Genomic DNA, 25,188 nt, shown 5'->3' on the forward strand with positions numbered 1-25,188 from the left:
TTAAATACGAGTTACAACTACTAGTAGGTATACAATTTTTTCGAAAAAACTTTCACTATAGTACATTTAGGTGTACAAAGGTATTTCATATATATTATCTCATCAATTCTGATCAAACAGAACGTTTTGTAACTGAATTTTATAGTGAATGAACTTTTGACGAAAAGCATTTCAGTAGGTACCAGAGAATAAGCTACAGGTGGAATTCACTTGTTAAACATATCTCAGGTGTCTTAAAGGGCAACGCTAGTGAAGAGAGAAATCTTTGTATTTCCGATTATTTTCAATAAGCATAATTTTTTTATTCGGTCACAATGAATATCTGACGAAAAAAGATTAGAAATTCTTTGGTTTGCATCATTTATAGCAACATAAGTCGAAGTATTTCTCCATTTGAACTCTTAGACGTCACTAATTTACGACTAGCTGAGTATACTCAACTCTATCATGATAAAGGTAGATCCTAAAAAAATTTAAATTATTCATCTTTGATACATACAAATCTTAAAATTATCCTTTTCTGTACATATTCACCACAGCATCGACTCTATCTCATTCTGTTTCAATGTGTAAGTGCTCGTGGGCAAAAAAATGCCCTTCAACCACCATCATACAGTGTCAACAAGCTTGTAATTCTGCCTGAAGCTGTCGGTTAGAGCGTACGTCTCGTTACTGTAAGCGGCCAAGGGAGATCTCCTGTGGAACTCCTCTGTTTGCCTGGTACTTGGTTTCATTGTCTGTGGCGTTCGGGCTCCTACAGATTCCTTGCACTCCTGTTTGTACTGGTAAATCTTGGCACAGTTGAGAAGTGTGCTGAGGAGTACCATGAATTCAACGAGGACCAGAAGAAGACCAGCAGCGAAAAGGATCATGTATTGATCAGTGTACCATTTTTCCAATGAACTTTGGCAACCCTGAGCAGAAAAGGTTTGTTCAATATTGAAACGGATTCAAGGTCATGGCTTTTTTCGAAATGTATCTAATGACATGTACACAATAATTAAAACGACTTTTGATCTCATACTAACATTTCAGCAATATTTAATACCACTCTCTGTATAAAAAACAGAAAAAAGGAATGTAGAAAAATCCAGTAGGTATTTCAGACACCGGCACAATAACAATAACAGCTTGCAATGTAACAAAATATACTAGTTACTCATACAACAATTGGTAATTGGATGAACATTTTTAACTCACTTCTTGAGGTAAAAAACACTTTTTCCTTTACCATTTTTTCCGATTTCGATCTATTTTGAATTTTAAGTTTTCATAATGAGCTGTGCCGCCCTGGAGAAACAAAATTTTCCGAATATCACAGATATTTTTTATTCTAGATTTTTCACAGGATATAGGAAACGTGGATGGTCCAAAAACTAAACCCAACTAATGACGACGTTTCGCGGATATATTTCCACTTCTTCAGGGCTACAAAAGATACAATTTTTCAAAGATCTTATCTTACATAAATCTAATCATATAAAATCCATCAACAGAGAATGCAATAAAGGCTGAAATAACATTTAAAATTTCCAAGAGTACGAAACAAAATTCAAAAATCCAACAAGATTTTTTTATTATTTTCTTTTATGATTCAAAAAGAAGTGAAACACGAACTACACTTACATAATCAAAAATACACAAATTTATCAACTTTTTCGGAAAATAAATTAGATTGGACGAAAAACTGACTTGAAACACTCACCAAAGCTGAAATTATGTTTTCCATCCGATGGATCTTAAAAACAGTGTGATGACCAATACAGACCAGAGACCCATGGAAACTCGAAAAACTTCGTCAGAAAATTCTATATTGTGTCGATCAATGCAGTGCATCACCTTCAATGAATGTGCCAAAACTGATGCGATCTCCCATATCGTGTTTATGACAGGTGGAATCAACCGTATGAAATCAATTGGTTATCAACATAATTCATATATTTTATTTATCTTTTTTGTCTTGTTTTGAATTTACCTAGTATTTATTTTTGAAAAGGTCCAAAATGCCAGTGTATACCAAGCTCAAGTTCTGGGTGTCAGTGCGACAATTTACAGTATTGTTCAATTTTATGTATATCTTTTCACTTATATTTCTTTTCATCCAATTATTTTCTACGTCTAAAATGGAGACTGCCTGAAAATTGAAATTGTGGTGTTCACTGAAATGGTAGGTTGCAAGGGCTGTGTTTTTCTCTTTGGATTTAAAACTTTCGTTACAGTTATATTTGTGCTGTTTGATTCTATTTCCAAAAAGCTGTTTCGTTTGACCTATATAACATTTGTGACAATTCATGCAGGGAATCTTATATATTACTTCACTGCGGTCCAGAACGGTGTCAACATCTTTCAGTCTCGAAAATAACGAATTACAAGCAGAAAGGCTGTATGATGCTAATTTCACATTTTCAGAAGCACCCCTGATTAAATTCTTCATCTGGTTGCTAAGTCCCTCGATATATGGAAACTTGAAATATTTCATTCTGCCAATCACGTCTACGCTGTCTGAACCCGAAGGTCCACTGACCAAGTTCGTACTCGAAATTATTTTATCACTAAGTGACTTAGGGTAGTTGTTGAGCTTTAATATTTCTCTTATCACTTTTAGATTGTCATCATGGAACGAACGGTCACTCAAATTAACTGATCTATATATTAGGTTTTTAACGGCGGAAATTTTATATGCGAAACTGCAATACGAATTATAGTTCAAAATTCGTCCTGAACTTGTTGGCTTTCTGTACCAGTTAGTTATCAAGGAGCCATCTTCTCTCCTGTGTACGATAACATCCAAAAAGGGCAAAGAATTTTCCTTCTCCATCTCTAGAGTGAATTGAAGGCGGGGATGAAATTGATTGAATGCGGTCAAGAGTTCACGACATTTGTTCGCGGGAACCATCAAGAACAAATCATCCACATACAATGCTATAACTGGAACCCAAAATGATAGTTGGTTTATACACTCTTGTATGAGTTCTGTCAATACTAAATTTGCTATGGATGGACTAGCTAGGTTTACCCATAGCCATTCCATCAATTTGCCTATAATACTCATTATTTAACTTAAAGTAACTGGACGTGAAATTAAATACAATCATTTCCAAGAACAGTGTTTTCGGTATGTTCGTGAAGGCCGAGATGTACTTCCACCGTTTTTTCACTATTTTAACTGTTAAGTCCTTGACGACGTTAGTATACAATGAGATGACATCTAAGGAAATTAGACGATAACCCTTCGGGACAGCAACTGTTTTAACAAGAGATACCATATTTTTTATTTTTGAACATCAAATTACTCGAAAACGGCGAGTTAAGGAGAAAATATGAAATGTACTTTTATTTTACGAAATGATTAAATATTCAATACATAGTGTACAACTTAATTTCAAGAGTTGGGTTCTTTGAATTTTTGGTATTTTTATGGTACGCATTGGTCATAATGAGAAAACTGCAAGACGTGGGTGATATCTTGTGTTCGAAAGACTCGCCCTGTATATGATATCTAGTTAAATTCACCATAAGAATGAAATGTGCCGGAAAAAATGGCATAGGTCAAGAAGACACAAAGATAAATGATGACGAATGGGGTATTTCGAAATCACAATTTCATGTCGATTCAGAATATGATATAAAAATTGGGTATTCTCCTTTGAAAGACCAGACTAGTATAATGTATAATCCCTTTCAGACCAACGTATAAAATCAAAAATAATTTTAGCTAATGCGCTAAGTACAGTCATTCTCATCATCATCGGAGCTCACCGACAGGCTTTCAGGTTAGTAAATTCAAAATTTGATTTCTGCATCTGTGTTTCATCTGAATAGTCTACTTAAATTGATATGTGAATTCATTCTTGATTCACAAGATCACAAGTTTATATTTTCCTTTAGTATTATTAGACACTCCAGTCTAAAATAACTCCAGGTGATGCATAGACACGCCCGTATTGCCATTTTTTAATTCAATTTCAAAGGTTACTCTTTTTTTAGTTGTTATTTGTTGCTGAAAGCAGATTATTGTTGTTTTTTGAAATTTCTTATTGACTCCACTTTTCCGAAGCTTCTTGTATGTTTCAGGTAATTTTCTCTTCAATTTGGTGTATATTTTGTTAGATTGTAAGATATTTTTTTGGGTCGGTGTCAGAAATATTATATTTTGGTATACGATTATACGAACATACCATAAGTTTTTGTAAGGTGACCCGCCAGTACATTCTTGAAATTATAAAAAATAGCTGCGAGTACTATACCTTCAGATGACGATAATTCTCATGTCTTCCTACTTCCAAAGCTTGACAGAGGGTTGTGTTTGTAGGTATCGGATTTAGGTATGCTTTGGTATCGTTCAAGTTGCTCAGTTTGCAGCAAGTTAATGGCACAGCTAAAGAATGGCTCAGAGATTGCAACCTCCATAGTGAGGTGTCGTATTCGTTCGCTGATTCGATTCCACAGCATTGGAACTGAAAAAAGAATTATTCAGGGAAGTGGAAAATAAGGGTAGTATTATAGTCTATTCATTTCAATGCCGCAGCGGGCGGAACAGTTTAGCACAAATCATACAATAAAAGTATGTTGTACCTTATATAGAAACATTGTCAAAACTAGGAGCGGGTTTCACAAAACGTTGATTGTCCGATCAAAGATTTTACAGTCACTTGATTTCTGAGACGAAATCACTGTAACCTTTTCATTTCTGTATATATTCAAGAAAAAGCAATTGAGAGTCGTTGAATGGACGTATAGGTATATTATTTGACGAGGGAATGCTATTCTGAATGCTTATGACTGAATATTACCGATTGAAAACAAATTGACGTTTATTCTCCAATCAAGTGTTGATTACCTGATCAAGCTTTGTTAAGGGGGTTAATCAATCAAAGAAATCAAATGCACATCAAACTAAAGTTTTTGTTGAGAATTAAAATTTTGCATAATCTTTTTTTATGTATCTTTTTTTTCGAGTAGACCAATGTTTGGAATATATGTCATTTCTCTCAAATTTGCACCAAATCTGGTAAGATTGACAACGTCGTCGAATCGACCAGCAATTGCTAGTCATGGAGAAATAAGAAAGCCCCTCTCTACTAGACGGTCGAGTTTGTTTCGATAGAAACATTTTGGAAATTCCGAGAGACATTCTGTATTCTAGAATACAGGGCCTAGTCGATGGTAGGGAAAAAGGATGGGTCGAATTATCATTTTGGATCATTGTTCTACATTTAAATTTAATTTGATCTATTTCAGTGCACTAAATGTTTTTGTCGTGTTAACTGTGGTACTTAAATGTTAATGATAAATTAATAAACGGCACAAATTGGCAAATTACAAAGTCGGTATATTAAATAGTTTATTTATTTATTTACATAAAGAGTAGAGGCCAAACATATAAACTCAATAAAAAAGCAAAAAAAAACATTCAGTGTGAGCAACGCCCAACATAAAAAATTTTCATTCTCAGATAACTCAAGACAGAGTTGTCACTTGGATTAGTCCGACATAGAGAAGTCGTTGGAGGCTATTGACGCTATTGTACAGTACAGCTTTCCATCTGTCGTATCAGTCCTTGAAAGCATTGACAGAGTCAGCCTCGATAACTGATCTCGGAAGGGCATTGCACTGGTCGAAGACCCTGTTGGATAGAAAACCTTGTCTGGTGGATGTCACTGTACCTGTTCGTCATGCAGAACGGATTTTTTCAAAAACCAATTCATCCATGAATTTTTCAACCCCCTTAGAGAGAAGATACACTTCGTAAATGCAAATATCACTTATAACTGCTCCATCTAAATGATGTGAAGACCGATTGGATTGCCATTTTGTCTCCAGATTGATGTAGCCCAGTAAAATAAGCAAACGATTTTGGAAAAATTGAAACCAAAGATTTAAGTGCTGAAATAGCTTCAGATATATCCCAAGTTTTCCCCTCAGTTGTACTTAAATAGTAGGGAGCTAAAGAGGACCCCGCGAAGGGGTGTTTTGGGGGTTTTTCAAACATATCTCCTGTAAGAATGAGAATTTCAGAAAAATGGCTGATATAAAAGATGTCGATCATTGAATTTTGCCTCAAATGAGATTAGACTCATTCATTTTGGACAATCCGTTTCCGTAGTTCAGGTCCTCAAAATATGACCAATTTTGCAGAATAATTAAAAATGTTCCTCTCAACACTAGTTTTTCGAAAATTTCTTCCAGAATAACGTATTAATGATGAAAGTCATATCTGCAAAATTTTGTGAGCATTGAATTCTGCGTCGAATGGGGTTAAGAACGTTTTTTTCGTACCACTCATTTCAAAACCATTGAAATTCGAAATTTCGATCATCAGCCGTGGTATTCGAAAATATCAAAACTCAAAGTCTTCAGCTGGAAGGACAATCAAAGACCATCATGGCAGAAAATTGCAAGTTTATCGCCGGCCGTTAAATTAATCTTACTAGGCCGATGGAATATTCTGATTCCATGTAATGGGGGACTCAAACTTGAGTTGTAGTCGAAGAATGATGTTTAAGACCAAATAGTGGTACCCAGGTACAGGAGGTGCTTCAGGAGATCCATGATGGGGTTGCCTGAGGACATCTGGGTGTGAAGAAGACTGAAGAGGAGAGTAAGGGACCGATTTTACTGGACCGGTTGTCGAGTTGATGACCAGAACTGATACAGAGGCAACCCATATGAGAGAATCGCCATCACCTATGGCCTCCCAAAGCAGGAAACCATAGATGTTGCCGACGTCTCGGTAAAAGAGTGGATAGGTCGATTCGGTGTTCCACTGGAGCTGCACTCAGACCAAGACAGGCCAGCCTCCTCCAAGAAATGTGTCAAAAACTGAACATCCACAAGAGGAGCCAAGGCGCTTCACAACGACACTGAGAATGTATTCTCGGTGTTGTTGTTAGTAAGCAGTTTGATGAAATGGTGGAGCAAATAAACACGACGATCAACCGCTACTTGTCCAAGGTTGTCTCTGACCATCAAAGAAACCTGGACCAGTATCTTCACTTGTTCCTGATGGCCTATCAATCTGCCAAACTCCATTTAGTAGGTGTTATTATGGGCCGAAAACCACGACTTCTGAGTGTTTTCCAGTTCGCAGTTTGGAACGATACGTCATCGAACATCGACAGATGATGGATGACATCCACGAACGAGTCCGATTATCTACCGAATCTCTAAAATCACCGGAAGAGGAGATGACTTCCCAGAATTTCCTGTCTCTCTATTCAAACAGGCAAAAAGTTTCACATGGAGTTACTAGAGAGGATCCACCAGACTCTTTACAGGGGTCTGCTAATGACGCATAAGCGTAATGTGTGGATGAAGATCTTCAAATGTCCAAGAGCATTGATGTAGTGTTCTTCAAGAAATTCAATCAATTCCAAATACTGTGTGAGAGGAATCCAAAGGTTGGAGGATGGTACAGTTGAGAAAAGATCAGAGAAACATATTCTACCTGGATATGAAGAAGCGCTTCCAAGATAAACTGTGTTATGAAAATTTCAGGAAGAGTCTCGCCAAACTAAGAGACACTATAGCCCACCAGAATCTGGAGAATCTAGGGGTCGTTCAGAAAGTCATTTCGTTTTTTTTTTGGCGAAAATGAAACACGATTTTTTAGAGTATATAAATATTTTATTAAAGTATATATTCTCCATTTTGGCCCAATACTTTTTGCCATCTTTCGGACAGGTGATTGATTCCAAGCTCATAAAACTTCTCATCTTTGCTGGCAAAAAACTGGTCCAAGTGATATGTGACGTCATGATTTGAAGTGAAGGTCTTCCCTTCCAAAAAATGTTGCAGAGACCGAAACAAGTGTAGTCTGAAGGTGCCAAATCTGGAGAATATGGTGAGTGTGGTAGTACATTCCATTCAAGTTTGTGACGAGGCAGATTTTCGCTCCGCCACAAAAGGAAATTTCTTTACCGATACTTTCATAAAAAGACCTGACCACCGAAATATTTTTGAAGAAAACCGTTATATCATCATAGGGGGGCTTTACCGATTGATATTTTGACATTGTTTTCCACCGACCAGTTCCATATTTGTAGCGGAAACCGTATGTGTCTTTTGTTTTCAGAATTCATATATTTAAGAATTCTTTCCGTTCAACTGTACTTTTTCTAACTCGAAAAAGGTTTTTCAACTTGTTCCGTTCTTTCTTCTCTTCAGTTGTTTCCGTCTCTTTCCAAGCCAGCTTATGGACCGAGGAGAGGGGTACTTCTTCGCTATTTTCCACGTTCTTTAGTCTGTAGGACTGGCTGAAAATACCTACCAACCCGTTTAAACTTGACCTAGTTATTGAAGGCCGTGTAGAGTGCCGACTTCCGCGACCGTTCGACCGCCGTTGGGTCCCAGGAGGGCTTGGGGTTCCTACCGTATTTTTGGTGCTCATTTTGTTGATATTTTGCCGACTTCCGATCGATCAAGTTACAGGTTGACAGTTTCTTCGACCTGCTGTCTGACTGGCAGCCATTTTGAGGGTCACAGAGAGAAAGAGAGAGAGGAAGAGAGAGCGAGAGACAGGGTGCACTGCAATTGGACTGAGACCAGCCACCGTACCGATTTCCGCCGACAGAGGGAGTGACTAGCCAGGATTTCAAAAGTTAACCGTATTTACCGCCTATTTCCACCATACTCCTCTGGAGTGACCGTACAAAACTTACCATATTTACCGTCTATTTCCACCGTACTCTTCTGGTGTGACCGTACAAAATTCAACCGTATTTACCGTCTTTTCCAACCGTATTTTCCTGGAGAGACCGTATTTCATCAGCCGCCCCACACCCACCAGGCCGCCGGTTGAAATCAACATTTATTATTACTTGTACATTTCTGTATATAATTTAATCCAGTAGGAATAAAGAATTGAACGTTTATTTTGTTGCCAGTTATTTTGCCAGTGTTAGACAATTTACTAAATCAGTTTCATCTAGGTGTGTAGTTAGAAGAGATAGGTGCTCTTTTAACGCCTAAAGACCGTTGAAAGGCAGACACTTAGAAGACGCTACCACCCTAGTCCTAATCGATAACCTTCTCCACTGACACTCGAGTTTACCCGGGCTCTCTAATTCTTTGGAGATTCTGTGAGTGGAGTGGGGTTTCGCTGATTGCCCCACTGGCGCCCGAGCAAAGGTAAGGGTCGGCCAGGGTGAGATAAAAAGCCCGTCACAAGTTTTAAAAGCTATTGGCGAGTTACTAAACTTGTATGCGGTCTCGCATTATTGTGGTGGAACACTACACCTTTTCTATTGATTAATTCTGGTCTTTTCTGTTTGAGCGAATCATTCAATTTGTCCAGTTGATCACAGTACACTTCAGAATTAATCGTGATATTGTTCGGTAGAAGCTCACATAAAAAGATCCCCTTGAAATCCCACCAAGCAGATAGCATAACCTTATTTCGGTGAATATCGGCCTTTAAAGTGGTTTGGGCTGATTCATCTTTTTTACTCCATGATATCTTGCGCTTAACATTTTTGTAAACAACCCATTTTTCGTCGCCAGTAATAATTATCTTCGAAAATGGATCATTTTGTTGACGTTTGAGAAGCAAATCACAGTCGTGCGGCGAAGCAAATTTCGCTCTGTAAGAACATGTGGATCCCATATTTCAAGTTTTGAAATTAAATCAAGACGTTTCACGTGATTATGAACGGTCGAATTTGATAAATTCAACCTCCCTGCAATCTCACGAGTTGTTATTCGGCGGTTTGCATCTATCAATGCCATTATTTTGTCTTCATCGGCTTTAACGGGCCTTCCAGAACGTGGTGCATTTTCAACATCGAAATTGCCGGAGCGAAATTTTGCAAACCAATTTTGGCATTGTCGTTTGGTCAATACATCTTCTCCATACGCATCACATGATTTTCGCTTTGCTTGAACAGCATTTTCACCTTTTCGATAGTAAAAGAGTGAAATATGTATGCCGAAAATGCTGCTTTTGATTTTCCATCTTTGATAGAGCACCAAACAAAAACTATTGCAAAGAATGGAATAAAAATTTCAACAAACAAGTCTTACTTTATCAGCTGTCAAAATATATAATGATTATGCGGCTTGAGTGTGAAGTTTGCTGTAAAAATAGAATTAGACCATCTGTTGACAAAAAAAAACGAAATGACTTTCCGAACAACCCAATAGTTATACTGGACTGGAGAACCGTTAGAAGTTGGAGACTATATTCAAATGGTTCAAATCGGTTTGCATCTCTCACTACCAAACATGAAGACTGTTGAGTGTTACTTCCATCGAACTTCATGGTGCAGATATGGTTGCTGATGCAGATATAGTCACAGTAAAAGTATCATATTTCGGGGCAAAATGTTCTTAAGAAAGGAGTAATGTAACGAACATAGGCCGGACTTGACGTCCCATTCGTGCGTCAACTGCGTAGGGATCTGGAGAAAAAAAAGTCTGAACGAAGTACTGACACGGAGTCAGTACAGTAAAGGTGGGTTCACACTACTCCTGCTCGTGCGCTTATGTAACTCGTGTGGATTGCGAGCGAGTGGACGAGAGCTCGAGCCAAGGACGAACGCGTGAGCCTTACGAGCCTATAATTTGAAAGGCTCCGCTTGTTGCCGGTACATCAAAGGAAAGGATCGCTAAGCTAACCTTATCGCTTCATTATCTGTATGGTTCACTGAACCAATTCGGATCATATACAGGGTGAGTCAATATGTGTACCGGGCTTTCTTGGGGTGATAGTACATTGAAAAATAATTATAGTTTGATAAATAAACTCATGGCCCAAAATGCTTATTAAGGGAGATATATCCTTCCAAAGTTGATAAAACTTTAAAAAATTTCTCCGCATAACTTCTAAACGGTGCATGCCACCATATTGAAATTTCGTACATAAATGTATGTTGTTAGACTACATTTTTTTATTTTACTTTTACATTCCTGATTGTTATAAAGGGTGTTTTTGGAGGGTGAGTCATGATTTTTTTGGGACAACTTCTCTCGTTGTATACTTTTTGGTGAAAAAAATAGAAGCATTCGATGGAGCGAAGAAAATTACATTATTTATATCATCGACGAATAAAGAACAGAATTGTTCATGGCCTGCTAAAATATCGTTATGGATGAATCTCGCGAATGTATCTGCTGACATCATGCGACTATAAAAACTCAAATAACTCGAAAACGGTAAAATTTTCTGTATTTGGATAAGAGTACCTTTTTCTTGCAATTTTCTTCGCTCCATCGAATGCTTCTATTTTTTTACAAAAAGGAATACAACGAAAGAAGTGGTCCCAAAATAAGCATGACTCATCCTCTAAAAAAGACACTTTATAACAATATCAGAAATGCAGAAGTGTAATGAAAAAATAAATTTTAACAACATATATTTTTGCACGAAATTTCAATCTGGTGGCATTCACCGTTTAGAAGTTATGCGGAGATATTTTTAATTTCATCAACTTTGGAAGGATATATCTCCCTTAATATGCATTTTCGGCCGTGAGTTTATTTATCAAAGTATACTTATTTTTCAATGGACTATCACCGCCAGAAAGCTCGGTACACATTTTTGACCCTGCATACATTTGTTTTATATGTATTTTCCAAATTATCTTAGTATAAATGAAGAAGTTCAACTAAAGGTACTATTCAAAAAAGGAAAAAAATAAATGTACGGAGATTTTTCTGTTCGAATTATTACTGCATAATGTTTCACAATCTTTTCCTGTTCGATTTCTGTTGTTTCCTAGTTTCAATCCTGAATTACATTCGAGTTGAATATTGCGAGCTCACGAGGTCGTAGACTAATAATATGCGTCCTATGAAATATTGTGGTCCGAGTTCTGGATACCAAGAAAGGGATTCGTTCCACTAATTAGGGTATCCCTTGATCAATATCTAGTTTCACATCCGGTTTGTGTCAATGAACCTACCACCCCAAATAACGCATGGAAAACTCACTTCAAACATCCTAGACTAGACTGTTTCAATTCTTCATAGTTATTTCCACTCCTTGGAATTATTTTTTAATTTAATTAATTATTGTTATATTGGGTTATGACACATATATGGTCTTGGTCTTTTTGGGAAGAAAGCTGGAAATTTTTCATTATTCCTGTGTCCTGTGAGGTCCACCAAATCTGCTATTTATTACGCCGATCGTCAATTGCTGGGTTTTTTGCAATATTGACTCATTGTATACAGGGCATTTCGTGAGCGGTTGGCGGTCTTATGGTGGAAAGAGGTCAACTAGGCCTTTCAGAATCAAAAAATTGCTTCTTTTATACCCTAAGGCTACGAATTTCGAAGATACAGGGTGATTTACGGATTTCGGCTTTAATTTTCGAGATATTCGAACTTGAGAATGAGTGGTCCGATTCTTATGAAATTGTGTAGGCTAATATTTGGTGTATGTTGATGATTCAGAATGATGAATAATTGAAAATAGCACCTATACTCAGAAATGAACATGGAATCTTAAGCTATGGTTAACCGCTCGTGGAATACCCTTCTTACCAAAGGACTTTCCATGCTCAAGGTATCACATTTTGGGCACTTTCGCGGGCTATATCCCTCATCTTCAAAGATGAAGGGTCGCGATGGTACTTTTTTTTGAACTAAAAATTACCCAAGCAGAATTTTTATACCTTTTTTGGATTTAAGAATTGGAAAGTGTTACTTTCCAGGAACCACTCGTATCTCAGTTATCTTCAAACTTCTTGAAGAAATTAAAAAAAATTGTTTTTTTCTTGGAACTTTTTGTTTTTCAGTTATAAAGCAAACAAATATTATTTTCAAATGAAACACCTTGTATATTATTTTTTATTTTCATTATGCATGAAGTGGGCTTTCCAAAATTATGAAATTGTGTTCGAGATCCAAAAACAAACTCAGAATTTCAAAATTCTGCTTATCTTTGTTTTTTCTTACGTTGAGTTTAAGGTTTTGCTGTTTATTCGATTTTATTTGTTTTGAGTAAGAGCCGATAATTGAGATTAAATCTATGACAAAACTCTTTCGATTAAGTTTCAATGACAGATTTATTCGATGAATAGCACTATCTGAAACTGAAAAGACTGCATTTTTACTTATCCTAAGAATAAGACTTATCTATCGAAGAAATTAAGTTATTCGCACGTGGAAGTACCGGGCCTAATGTAATAAATTATTGGATGGAGAATTGAAGAAATATATTTTGAATTGAATTCAAAAATAAAATAAGTTCAATGAACATTTTTTTTTTCAATTTTAGGTGTTCTCTACTACTTACCTACCTATTAATTGCAACACAAAAGAAAATTTTTGTGAATCTTAAATTCTGAATCTGAGCTTGTTTTTAACAAAAAAATCATCGAGTACAATTATATATTTTTGGAAAGACAACCTCATACCATTGAGTATTAAATTTTAATACTCAATGCTCATACCTAATGAACATAGAAAATAATATGAACGTTCAACTGAAAAAACACATGTTTGCTTCATAACTAATAAACAAAAAGTGACAAGAAAAAGCTAACTACGTCACTGGATACCAAACATTTTTTTATTAGAACAAATTTTAACACTTTTCATAAGTTCGAAGATAACTTAGATACGAGGGATACCTGAAAAATGACACTTCAATTCCATTTTCTGAATCTCAAAAACCCAAAGGAGTATTAAAATTTGATTCAAAAGTAGCACACTACCGAAAAACCGCAATCTTCTATACCCCGCAAAAATCCCCCTTTTGGGATACTCTGTACATATCCACCCTATTATATATTTTTTTAATTTATACACTCACCTTTTCATTTATCTTCATATTTAATTATTTTTGTGATTAATGTGTTCAATTTATAATTACTAAAAAATGAATTTTGACTGGATTTGTCATTCAACATAATTAACAAAATTATCCGTAATGCGAAACTATCGAATTTGTCGAATAGAATTAGAGCCCTTAAGTTTCAGTCATACAGAGTCAAACTCACCAAGGTCTGCGCCAAATCTACAGCTGCTGTGAATTCTTCCCCCGATTCTTTTCCGAATCTTCCCTGTACAGATTTTGTGAGCTCGTATGGATCCAGAACTAAGCCCAAGCAATTTGGCCAGGCCCAAATCGTGGCGAAAAGTACACATTCGAAAATGAGCACCAGGATAATGATCAGAAAATACTGAAAATTAAACGAAATAAACACTTTTTTATGCTGTAGAACTGAGATAGCTTTACTCATATTTATGAGCTGAGTAACCGATGAAGCACTGAATACATTTTCAAATTTTAGAATTTAAAACGTTTTTAACAAAAGAAATAAAAGCTCGCAATATCAGGGATTGAAAATAATACATTCAAAATACGTTAATCATACTCAGGTGATTTTTGACAGGTTTCTAGGTCGACGAATTATTCAGAAAACCAGGTTTTGGAAAAAAGGCCAACTAGTTTCGACTTTATTATAAAATCTTCATCAGGGCTCTGAAATGGTACAACAAAACTACAATAATTTCGGATGTTCGAAACTTACAATTAAAGATCAAAACCTTATTTAAAAAAAAATTATTTTCAAAATACATACACACACATATACTATTATAAATGAGGAAAAGGGTTCGGAAAAATTGTGAGAACTTTTAACTTACATTTTCACCTTTTGTGGTTCTGTTGTCATAAATTTCGATGTCATAAATTAAAATTAAAGAGAATAAATTACTGCTCGCATCTAAATCTTTGAAAAGACTGATGTGATGATGTTAAATTATCAAGTTAGATGTTTCTGGAGTATGCGCGGACAATTATGGCAATTTACACACTCGGGTTGGACAACAAGCTTCTATTTATTCTTTATTTTTCCAATTAAATAATAATATGCGGTATTTAACCTCTCTATATCGTTTCTTTTGTTAATGGAATTTTCGTCTTGTTTTATGGATATCATTTCATCTAATAACCGCTTTTTTAAATTTGTTTGCCTACCCAATATTTTTACTGACCCAGGATCGAAATTAAAGGAATGAAGAAGACTTCCTACATGCTCTGAAGACCTATGAGTACGAATTCAGGTGATTTTTGACAGGTTTCTAGGTCGACGAATTATTCAGAAAACCAGGTTTTGGAAAAAAGGCCAACTAGTTTCGACTTTATTATAAAATCTTCATCAGGGCTCTGAAATGGTACAACAAAACTACACTAGACTAGTCGCTACCTTAAGGACAGAATTTCAGAACACAAAAGAGACTCACTCAACATCCTTAATCCTTTGAAAAACAAAAAGGAAAACAATACGGCACTCGCGGAGCATGTAGGAAGTCTTCTTCATTCCTTTAATTTCGATCCTGGGTCAGTAAAAATATTGGGTAGGCAAACAAATTTAAAAAAGCGGTTATTAGATGAAATGATATCCATAAAACAAGACGAAAATTCCATTAACAAAAGAAACGATATAGAAAGGTTAAATACCGCATATTATTATTTAATTGGAAAAATAAAGAATAAATAGAAGCTTGTTGTCCAACCCGAGTGTGTAAATTGCCATAATTGTCCGCGCATACTCCAGAAACATCTAACTTGATAATTTAACATCATCACATCAGTCTTTTCAAAGATTTAGATGCGAGCAGTAATTTATTCTCTTTAATTTTAATTTATGACATCGAAATTTATGACAACAGAACCACAAAAGGTGAAAATGTAAGTTAAAAGTTCTCACAATTTTTCCGAACCCTTTTCCTCATTTATAATAGTATATGTGTGTGTATGTATTTTGAAAATAATTTTTTTTTAAATAAGGTTTTGATCTTTAATTGTAAGTTTCAAACATCCGAAATTATTGTAGTTTTGTTGTACCATTTCAGAGCCCTGATGAAGATTTTATAATAAAGTCGAAACTAGTTGGCCTTTTTTCCAAAACCTGGTTTTCTGAATAATTCGTCGACCTAGAAACCTGTCAAAAATCACCTGAATTCGTACTCATAGGTCTCATCATCATTCATCGTTAATCATACTTTTTTGACAAAAAAGATTAGCTAACCCATACCTAGTTATGATTGTACTTTAAAAATAAGGGGGTTACAGCTCACTGCGACCTTGAGGTCTATTATGATACTTTCAGGTGGTAGATATCTATTATAAAATGGTTTCCATAAATAATTTTCAATTCGACTTTGGAGTTTTAGGAGAATTGCCAGTTATTGGTTTTGGCAAATTAATGAAATAATTATATCATATAATTAATAAACAATAGGTAATCTCAGTTTCAGGACCGGTGAAACAGCAGAAGAAGGAACAAAACCTTCAGAACAATTGCCAACGTTTCGAATCTGTATTGATTCTTCATCTACAAAAAATTGGAATTGATAACACCTCATTAGAGGAACAGAACACAACAACAAAACAAACTCAGTAAATTACCTATTCTCATATCAAAGAAATTCAAGTATTTCTTAAAATAAAAATGGGATAAAAAACTCATTAAACCAGATGGAAACTGCTCAAAAATTCAAAACGATTTTTTTTCAGAGCAAGTTGTTTTGTTTTTGTTTCTTTTTTTCGCTGTTTCACCGTTCTTCAAGCTGAGATTACCGATTGTTGAATAATTATATCATACAAAAATTAAAAGCTGGATTTGCTGCTCAAAAACTTGTAGTAAAATATACCAATGTCTTAATATATGGGTCAAAATCACCAAGGTGGAAAATTACCTTTGACAGAAAATAAATCACTGAATTCTGTCTTTTTCCAAAAAAAATATAATTTGTAAATTCACACCTGTGTTCATTTTAACTACACATAATATATTTTACTTCAAAAATGAAACATATTCATCATTATTTGAAGAAATACGTACAAAAAATCATTTCGGGAACGTGTCCGGAATAGCAATCTTTGGAAACTAACATCGTGAATATTCATAAAATGGAATAAATTAGACAAGTTTTCTTTCTCATTGGCCCAAAATTGTATCTTAAATCAAGTAATTAAGGGTTTTGTTGAAGAAAAAAATTGAATTTAAGAAAATCGATACAAAATATCATGTCCGACAATAAGAGCGTCATTTCAGTGAACAGTTTTGATCGCCCGGAAAACCTATGTTTGTTAACGCAGTATTTATATAGATGTGGTCCAGTGTCGTAGGAGGTCTAAAGGAAGTGACTGTCTAGTGAGGTTTTCATCTAAATAATTGAAAATAAATGGTAAGTACCTTTCGATTCATTTTTTATAGACCGTACATCAATAGGTCATCATACCGGGAACGCGTTCATTTATTATGTGTATTAAACAATATATGTTTTATTGTGTTTGTAACGAATACTTACTTCAAATATTTTACATAAATCAAGCCAAACGCGATATCGCAAATGACTGACGTAAGAAAATGGGGTTCGTATTTGAGAAAATCATTACGGGAACGGTCATTTCGGGAACGTTCCCGGACTTGATGGAGCGTTCTCGAAATGACTATGATGTTCCCGAGATGACTATTTGATTGCCAAAATGGTATATGTTATAACCATTGATCATTTAATTCATTTTGTATGGTGTAAACTCGGTTTTCAATAAATGTTTCATTTTTCAGCTATATGGAGTCTCATAAGTCTGAAGAAAATAAAAAAAACGTACGAAAAAACAACTCAAGAAAAATAGTTCAGCTTACTTGCGAAATCTAGAAAAGGCTAATGCCAGAAAAAAGAAATTTTTAGATAAGATGACTGAGAATGATAGAGATATTAAAAGGGCTAAGGATAGAGCATACTACATGCTGAGATAACTGAGAGAGTAAAGCGAAAGCAGAGAAAAATTTGGAAAGAAGCATCACAAAAATACAGAAAAAAGAAGAAAGCATAATCAAATATGATGAAAAATAATTCTTCACATTCCAATGATGATGCAGCTCAACACTATCAGTGAGGAAAACGTCATTGGGAAGAAAAATTGTGCGGAAAGATAGATCCAAAGCATACCGCAAAATAATGCGGCAGGATAAAATGATAGCTGAAATTAAACGTAAATATGAAAATTTTTAGAGGACACTGAGAAGAAATGAAAAAAAGAGGACAAGAGAAAACTCAGGTACAACAACACCAAAGAGCAAAGTGGATGCATTGCAAGGAAATATCGACGAACCTCCTGAAATACGCAAGACTCTTTTATCCAACGAAGTAATGACTACGCAATTGAAAGACAAAGCCAGTACTTCGAAGAAAAAATTCTAAAGAGAGGGAAGTTTTCCAAAAATGACTAAGACTTTTTTGCCAAAACAAAGTAATAGTTCATCGATTCTGTGTGTGATACAAAAATGCGTAAGATGGTTTTGAAGCCGGAAGTTCAACAAAAAGTTGAAGATTTCTTCGAAAGGGATGACGTTAGTAGGATGTGCCCAGCCAAAAGAGATTTCGTGAAGAAGAGAGGCATCAAGAAACAAAAACTACACCTTTTATTCTCCGTTAAAGAACTGATGTCAAAATTACTCAACGGAGCTGCAATAAATTTGTCCTATTCAATATTATTAAGGGCAAAAACATTTTGGGTAGTTGCCCCAAGATTAAGGGATAGAGAAACTTGTTTATGTGTCAAGCATGAAAGTTTCGAACTCAAACTGAACAAATTGAAAAACTTACAAAATATCAAGTACGGAGGTGTTGAGAGAAATATCATGGATTAGTTGCGATATAACTTCCCATGACTATATGAATGGTTTATGTGATAACTCTGAAAATCCAAAGTTTGAGCCAGGTGATGATACAGATTCTGTGGCATACTTTCAATGGAAGTGTGTAAATAAAGCTAAAAACGTAAAGGTTGATGACTTTAGAATGATTAATAATTAAGAATGAACCAAATGTATAAATATGACATCTAAATATCTGCTTATGATTCGATAATTTTACATTTTATCTTTATCGTCATTTACGGAACACATACATCATTCCGTGAACACGTCGTCATTTCCGGGAACATCACCCAAAACTCAAATTATACTGTATTATTTCAGATATTCAAGAACAGGATCTGGTTATATTAAAATCAATAGGGTTCCTCATACCTACAGATTATTTGTTTGTATATAATTCGGCGATATTAGCATATTTGCAGAATTCAATACCAAGAAACAATCATAAAGCTCAATTCATAGCGATCTCCTGCTCCTCAATGTTTTTGCTTGGGATTTCATTAGAGTTTTTCAGTGTTAGATTATTAACTGCGCACTACTGCTCTTGGACAGAGAGGAAAAAATTACTTAGATTATCCCCCCATTTTATTATCAACATCAAAAAAACGTTCCCGGAATGATTGTTTTATGCGATAGCTCAATTTAAAAATGAAATTACTACTGAACTATTCAATTCTATGCTCTGCCAAAGTGAACATAGTTCATATACAAGTTGAGTGATAATTTGAGCTGATTATCGAAGTAATGGCTGCTAGGTATATTCATCATAAAAGAGAATGTGGAATTTGCCACCTTGGTGATTTCGACCCATAAACTACATATTTGCTCTATTCCTTACAATAGTCAGCATGCAGTAGCTATGCATACACGAGGCCCAACATCCAAGAACTCCTGTCATAGCTAAGACGCATCCCATTATCGTTATCCCTATGGAAGCGTAATACAGAAGAGGGTAGTGGAGGCTGGATTGCACACCAGAAACCAATAGTTTTGAAAGAAGGATCCTGTCATTATCGAATAACAGAAGTAGCCCTCCACTGACCAGTGTGAATCCGCAAACCTGAAACAAATTTGAATAAAATAAAATATAGGTACTATCAAACTTCATTAGTCAAATTTAAATCCGAAATGAATCTTCAGCAAAATTGCAAAATCCTTCTGGGGAAATTTCACAGTAGATATCCTTTCTAGTGCACGAAAATTCTGAGGTGAATGAGATATGAATGATCATATTTTCCAAAAAGGTGGATAGGGCGGTTTATAAGTTATGATTAATTGAAAAAATGAGGAAAATCAATAAGTCACCCTGCATCTTGGTAATGAAGAATGATCGATCTATAAAATATGGATTATTTGGAAGTATCTGAGCTTTTCTCCATCTATCCTGATTGTATGCGCATTTCCCAATGTATCACCCCATGTAGTTTACTTAAACGGTGACAGAGTGCAGAAAGTATGCACAATCAAAAATTTTCTCATGATTTCTTCTCAGTGGTGCAACCCAACATTTTGTCGAGTACTAGTTCTCGTCAATTTATTGCTTCTTTCAAGATAGATGAAAAAATTCTTGCTCCTTCTTAGAATTGATTTTACAATGAATAGGTATGCATGTATCAATCTTTTCTACGGCACTGGCTAGTCTATAGTCAAGTACATTGCCAATCCTGAGTCATCTGATTGTTTTTCATTAGCACTAACTTACTGAACATTTCCTGCGTAATGCAATCGTTCAAACCGTTCTATGCAGTTACAAATTTCATACCTAAATAACGTTAGAAAGTTTAACCCATGCATATCTCCTTAAACGAATACCATTGACAATTTTCCGAAAAATTATTGAAACGATTTTGATCTACAAATCAGTCTGACGGAGATTGAGAAATTCGTCTGTTGCTTTTGGTGTATAATTCATGTTATTGTTCTTGCGTTGAAGGTCACTTTCTTTCACGACCGATAATATGATCATTTTGTCATTACCTACCTATGTGAGGAAAATCGATGTAACATATTTAAATATGGATTGAAGAATATTTAAAACGGAACATCCAATTTAGGAGAAATTTCGATAGGTTCACACTCGCTTAATCGGAAATAGTTTATTCATTTTACACAGAGTGTGTAAAATATTCATATGCAGTATAGGTATTCACTATTTTCTAGAAAAATTTCTGATTTTTTTTTTAAATGGAACCACATACTACTAACTTTTTGTGCAAGACACAGATTGCTGAGAAATCTGAGAATGGTTTTGGTCATCGAATGCTTTTTATCAACACTTTTATATTATTGGGATGAACAATGTAGTTGAAGTTATTGAATTCGAATTTTTAATTTTTCTGTACATGGTGAGTTTTTGATTTTTATGTACATACATATCTACATTTTAACACAAGATCCCTGAAGCCGAAAAAATAATTTTTTCCATTTCGGCTCGGTTGGAGAGACACAGGCTATTGAAAATTCAGAAAGAAATTTTATTTTGATTAATATATCTCGCTCACAAACGATCATATCGAATGGAATGATTGTCGGAATATAGTTTTCCTTGATGTGACGAATCTTCTCCTAACACAAAATTAAACCCACATTCTCCAGTTTCTTCATATTGAATATTACGTACCATTATTGAGTATACAGAGTGATCCTCTAATCATTTTTGTTTTGGTCGTCTTGAAACCACCCATAGCGTGGTGGAAAAGGAATAGTCGAGAAGCTAGTAAGTACTACGGAAAATACAGCCAATCGGTTCTGGAAAGAAATCGAGGAAAATACTCTATTGAAAGTCGATAAAATAGAAATTTCTATTTTCTCGTTTGGGTTCAAGGAAAAGTTCTAGGTTGGGAAGTGAATTCAACCCAAGAGTGTATGTTGTTTTTATTTTTGTTTTGTTGACGAGAAATTTCGTTTGTTGATTTGCAATTCAGCGATTCTTGCTTGAGTTTCATGAAATTGTAAATTTAGGTAAGGGAGTGCTGAAAAGAAGTTCTGTTCTTTTTCAATAAATCAAATGAAATTTTTATTTTAGTTCTCCTCAGAAGAATATCTTTGAGACTTAGTCCTCTCCTTCCCTTTCAAAAAGGAATTAATTTTTTTACATCTCAAATATAACATCCCTTGTCCAATAGAAAGCCGCTCATCCAGTGATGACGACGGGGGTGCTTATTTCACATATTCTCATTTTGTAGATCTAAATAATTTGTTGTTGTTTTGAAAACAGATGGTTTTCGAATTTTTAATGAAAATTGAGATTAAAATAATTAAAATCACTGTCAATGATAGCCGGAGCCGTAATGGATAATTCTAAGCATTGCCCTAATTACGATTTTTTGGGGGTGGACCTGTGAAGCTCACAGTAGTTTTATGCTTGCTCGCTCGAAAATTTAGTCGATGTAACAATCATTTATAAAGTCTGATAGACATGGTCTCCTGGATAATGCATCAGCATTAGATACCATGTGTTTTCCCTGCTCGATGGTTTAATTTAGCCTTCTTCTTTCAGTTGCGCCGAATATGACCTCTCTGGGTGAATTGCTGGCCCCTGATTTGTACATATGTAACTTTTTTCTTTTGTTGTCTCATCTCCAAAATTTTAATTATTGACAACGAATCTATTGACAACGGAACCACACAAAGTGAAAATGTAAGTCTACAATTCTCACAATTTTCCGAATATTTTTCCTTGTTTTACAACGTCTGGATGAAAATCTTCCGATTCGAACTCGTGAAAATGTAGCATCACTTCCTTGAGTATTAACCCCTAATACTTCGTGGAATACTCAATGTGTGTTGCATCACAGCCGTTTATAGAAGCCGTCTTTAGAAGGCTGAGGTTGCATATTAACTTTGAGTATTCAACCACAGCCGTCTAAAGAGAGCCTTTAGAAAGCTGTGATTCAACCCTCAATAACAGTAGTGGAGGCTCTTCGGCAATTTGACTCCGCCGACGTACGTTCACCACAGCCCTCTTAACACAGAGGGCTGTGCGTTCACTACGTTCACAGTTCTCATAAGCTTTCAATTTCCAATAGGCAAAGAAGGCAAATAAAAGCTCCGTTGGATCATGGGCGTAGCTACCGCGGTATCAGCGGTATCAGTGATACGGGGCCCCCAGGCTTTAGGGGCCCCCGACTGTCTGTAAGCAAAAAATTCCTAAAAATATTATCCAAAACCTCTTACAGGTTTTACAATAGCATTTTCGAGAATAACTGCTAAGACAACCATTCATTTCAAAATCCCGTTCATTACACCGAATTGATCATTCAGATAGATACGAATACTTAAAATCTGAAATTCAGAAAATTCGTGCCATCAAAGAACTTTTAGAGTTAGTCCTGATAAAATTCAATAGCCTTGCATCCAGTTTTCTGGACGTTATTACTGCATGCCTTTTATTTTTGACCCCTCCGGTTACAACTGCAACCGCTGAAAGGAGTTTTTCAAAATTAAAACTCATAAAAAATTATCTGAGGACTTCTATGGGACAGGAACGGCTTTCAGACCTTGGAACATAAATACATGGAATGGACATTGACGTGCTATGAATGTATTTGTTGTGGTACAACCATTCGATGCATCTCTGTCTAGCGCGACACTAAGACAGTGGCATGAAATAAATAAAATGACGTGACAATGATGTCAGATTGGACTATCTCCATTGTGATTGGCGACACTAAGCAACTATCTCACTCCAGTCTTTGGACAATAACAAATGTTTATTTTCCATTCCTTGTATCTATGTTCCAAGTTTCATGTCGTTATTGTCAATAGAGGGCAGAGGGGAACAACTTAAAAAACTGAAATCGTCATCAGCTATGGCTGATTTGATAAATAGATTCGCTGAAATAAAGGCTAGAAAAGTGTATCTTTAATTTTTTGTATTGTTTGTTCATTTTATGTTGTTTGTATATTATTTCGCTATTTTCGCATCAAGTATGAGTTAGAATTTTTAATTATAAGTAGGTACATATAATTATTTCGATACAAATCGAATATTTTTTGCTACTTTTATTTTTATTTCACCCTTCCTTAGGGCCCCTCCACACATTTTGATACAGGGCCCCTCTAAGGCAAGCTACGCCACTGCGTTGGATATTTACAGCTTCATTTCAATCAAACGGCTTTGTGGTTAACTCGAATTATGTAATCTTTGTGATTTTGCTGTCAATATTATAATTGATTTACTGCTAATACTTGAATCTATGAAAATTTTAGCTTCCTCGGTTCAAATGACTACGACCGCCACTGACTTAAAAAATAATGAACCAATATGTAAAATATACAGCATTCTTTTTCGTTCTGGATTCCAAAGATGTAATATGGGAAATAATAAACCAAAATGCTCAGACTGGGTAACTTTCTGTTTATGAAGACTTTTTCTTCCTATCTGCGTCATCATCAGTCGAATATTATTATTGTATATGTTTGGAATTCCGTCAGGGATACCTAATTGTGGGGTTTGCAAGAGAATTGAGCGAAATTTTGTTGAAATGTGGCGAAACATCCACTACATTAGTTCCAGCAAATTATGTGTGTTATTAAGAATAATACGATCGAATCGAGGAAGTAAATAAGGTGCAAAAAGGATTTGATGGTATTTAGTAGATGCGGTAAGAATTTCATCAAAATTGAAAAGAATACTCGATCAAAATTAGATGTATCTTCAATTCTTCACACTACTGGAATTAATACGGGATGTTTGTGAAAAGTTAAAACAAACTGAATTGAAATTTCACATTTCTCGAATTTTCAATAGTGTCTATTATGATTGGATACTCAGCTTAATTTTCAGCTTGAAGAGCGCTTCTTTTCATCACGATTGATGGAATAGACCTGTATTTCCAGCTTAATGTAGACAAGATTAATTTTCTACATCGAAATGTTTTTCTGCTTCATGTTCGAAAAAATGATTTTTGCTGAAACTTTCCACCTTTCAACATTCTCGAGTTAATCAAGTGAGTGATCCTTCGAATTAATGCAGGCAATAATAATCGAAATCAATTCAACTATACAACATAACATTAAAGATGGTAAGATGGCGGACGATGAAGACGTTTTCGAACAACGCTGCAGAAGAAGTACTTTGAATTACGAAGGCGTAGAAGGGCCACATAATATTTTGAAAATATTTTTCCTTAAATTCCGAGTTCAAAGTCGGAATTTAACTAAATTCCGAGTTCAAAGTCGGAATTTTGTCAAATTCCGAGTTCAAAGTCGGAATTTTGTCAAATTTCGAGTTCAAAGTCGGAATTTACTAAATTACTACTTCATACTCGGAATTTTATTCAGTTCCGAACTTCTACAGGATGTTCTACGACGACGTAGATTTGTTCCTGAATTACAGTTTGATCAAAGTATATAGAGTAGAAAGATGGGAAACGAGGCGACTAAAGCGATTTGAGCGACATCTGTGTGTCACGCGTGTTTTTAAGACGCTAGGACTGGTTAAAATATTAATTTGAGTGCCATTTGCAGAAATATATGAAATTTTTTAGGATTTCAGACGTCAATTTTGATCGAAGAGATTTTGAATGTTTTGATTCTCATTCCGCTTTTTGTTTATCTGGCTCGT

At 35.3% G+C, this 25,188-nt stretch overlaps 1 protein-coding gene across 1 annotated transcript in view; it reads right to left on the reverse strand.

The window, feature by feature from the left end:
- Positions 1–239: 239 nt before the first annotated feature.
- The window catches only part of LOC123319234 (CD151 antigen), a 32,944-nt gene continuing 7,995 nt past the window's right edge, over positions 240–25,188 (reverse strand). The window contains exons 2-5 of the mRNA XM_044906103.1: positions 19,459–19,680; positions 13,944–14,126; positions 4,248–4,457; positions 240–914 (exon numbers count right to left, since the gene is read on the reverse strand). Coding sequence (XP_044762038.1) covers positions 609–914; positions 4,248–4,457; positions 13,944–14,126; positions 19,459–19,680 — 921 coding nt within the window. The 3' untranslated portion in view covers positions 240–608. The remainder of the gene's footprint in view (positions 915–4,247; positions 4,458–13,943; positions 14,127–19,458; positions 19,681–25,188) is intronic.

The sequence above is a fragment of the Coccinella septempunctata genome, chromosome 8, assembly GCF_907165205.1.
Source record: "Coccinella septempunctata chromosome 8, icCocSept1.1, whole genome shotgun sequence".
In the NCBI taxonomy this organism is placed as follows: domain Eukaryota; kingdom Metazoa; phylum Arthropoda; class Insecta; order Coleoptera; family Coccinellidae; genus Coccinella; species Coccinella septempunctata.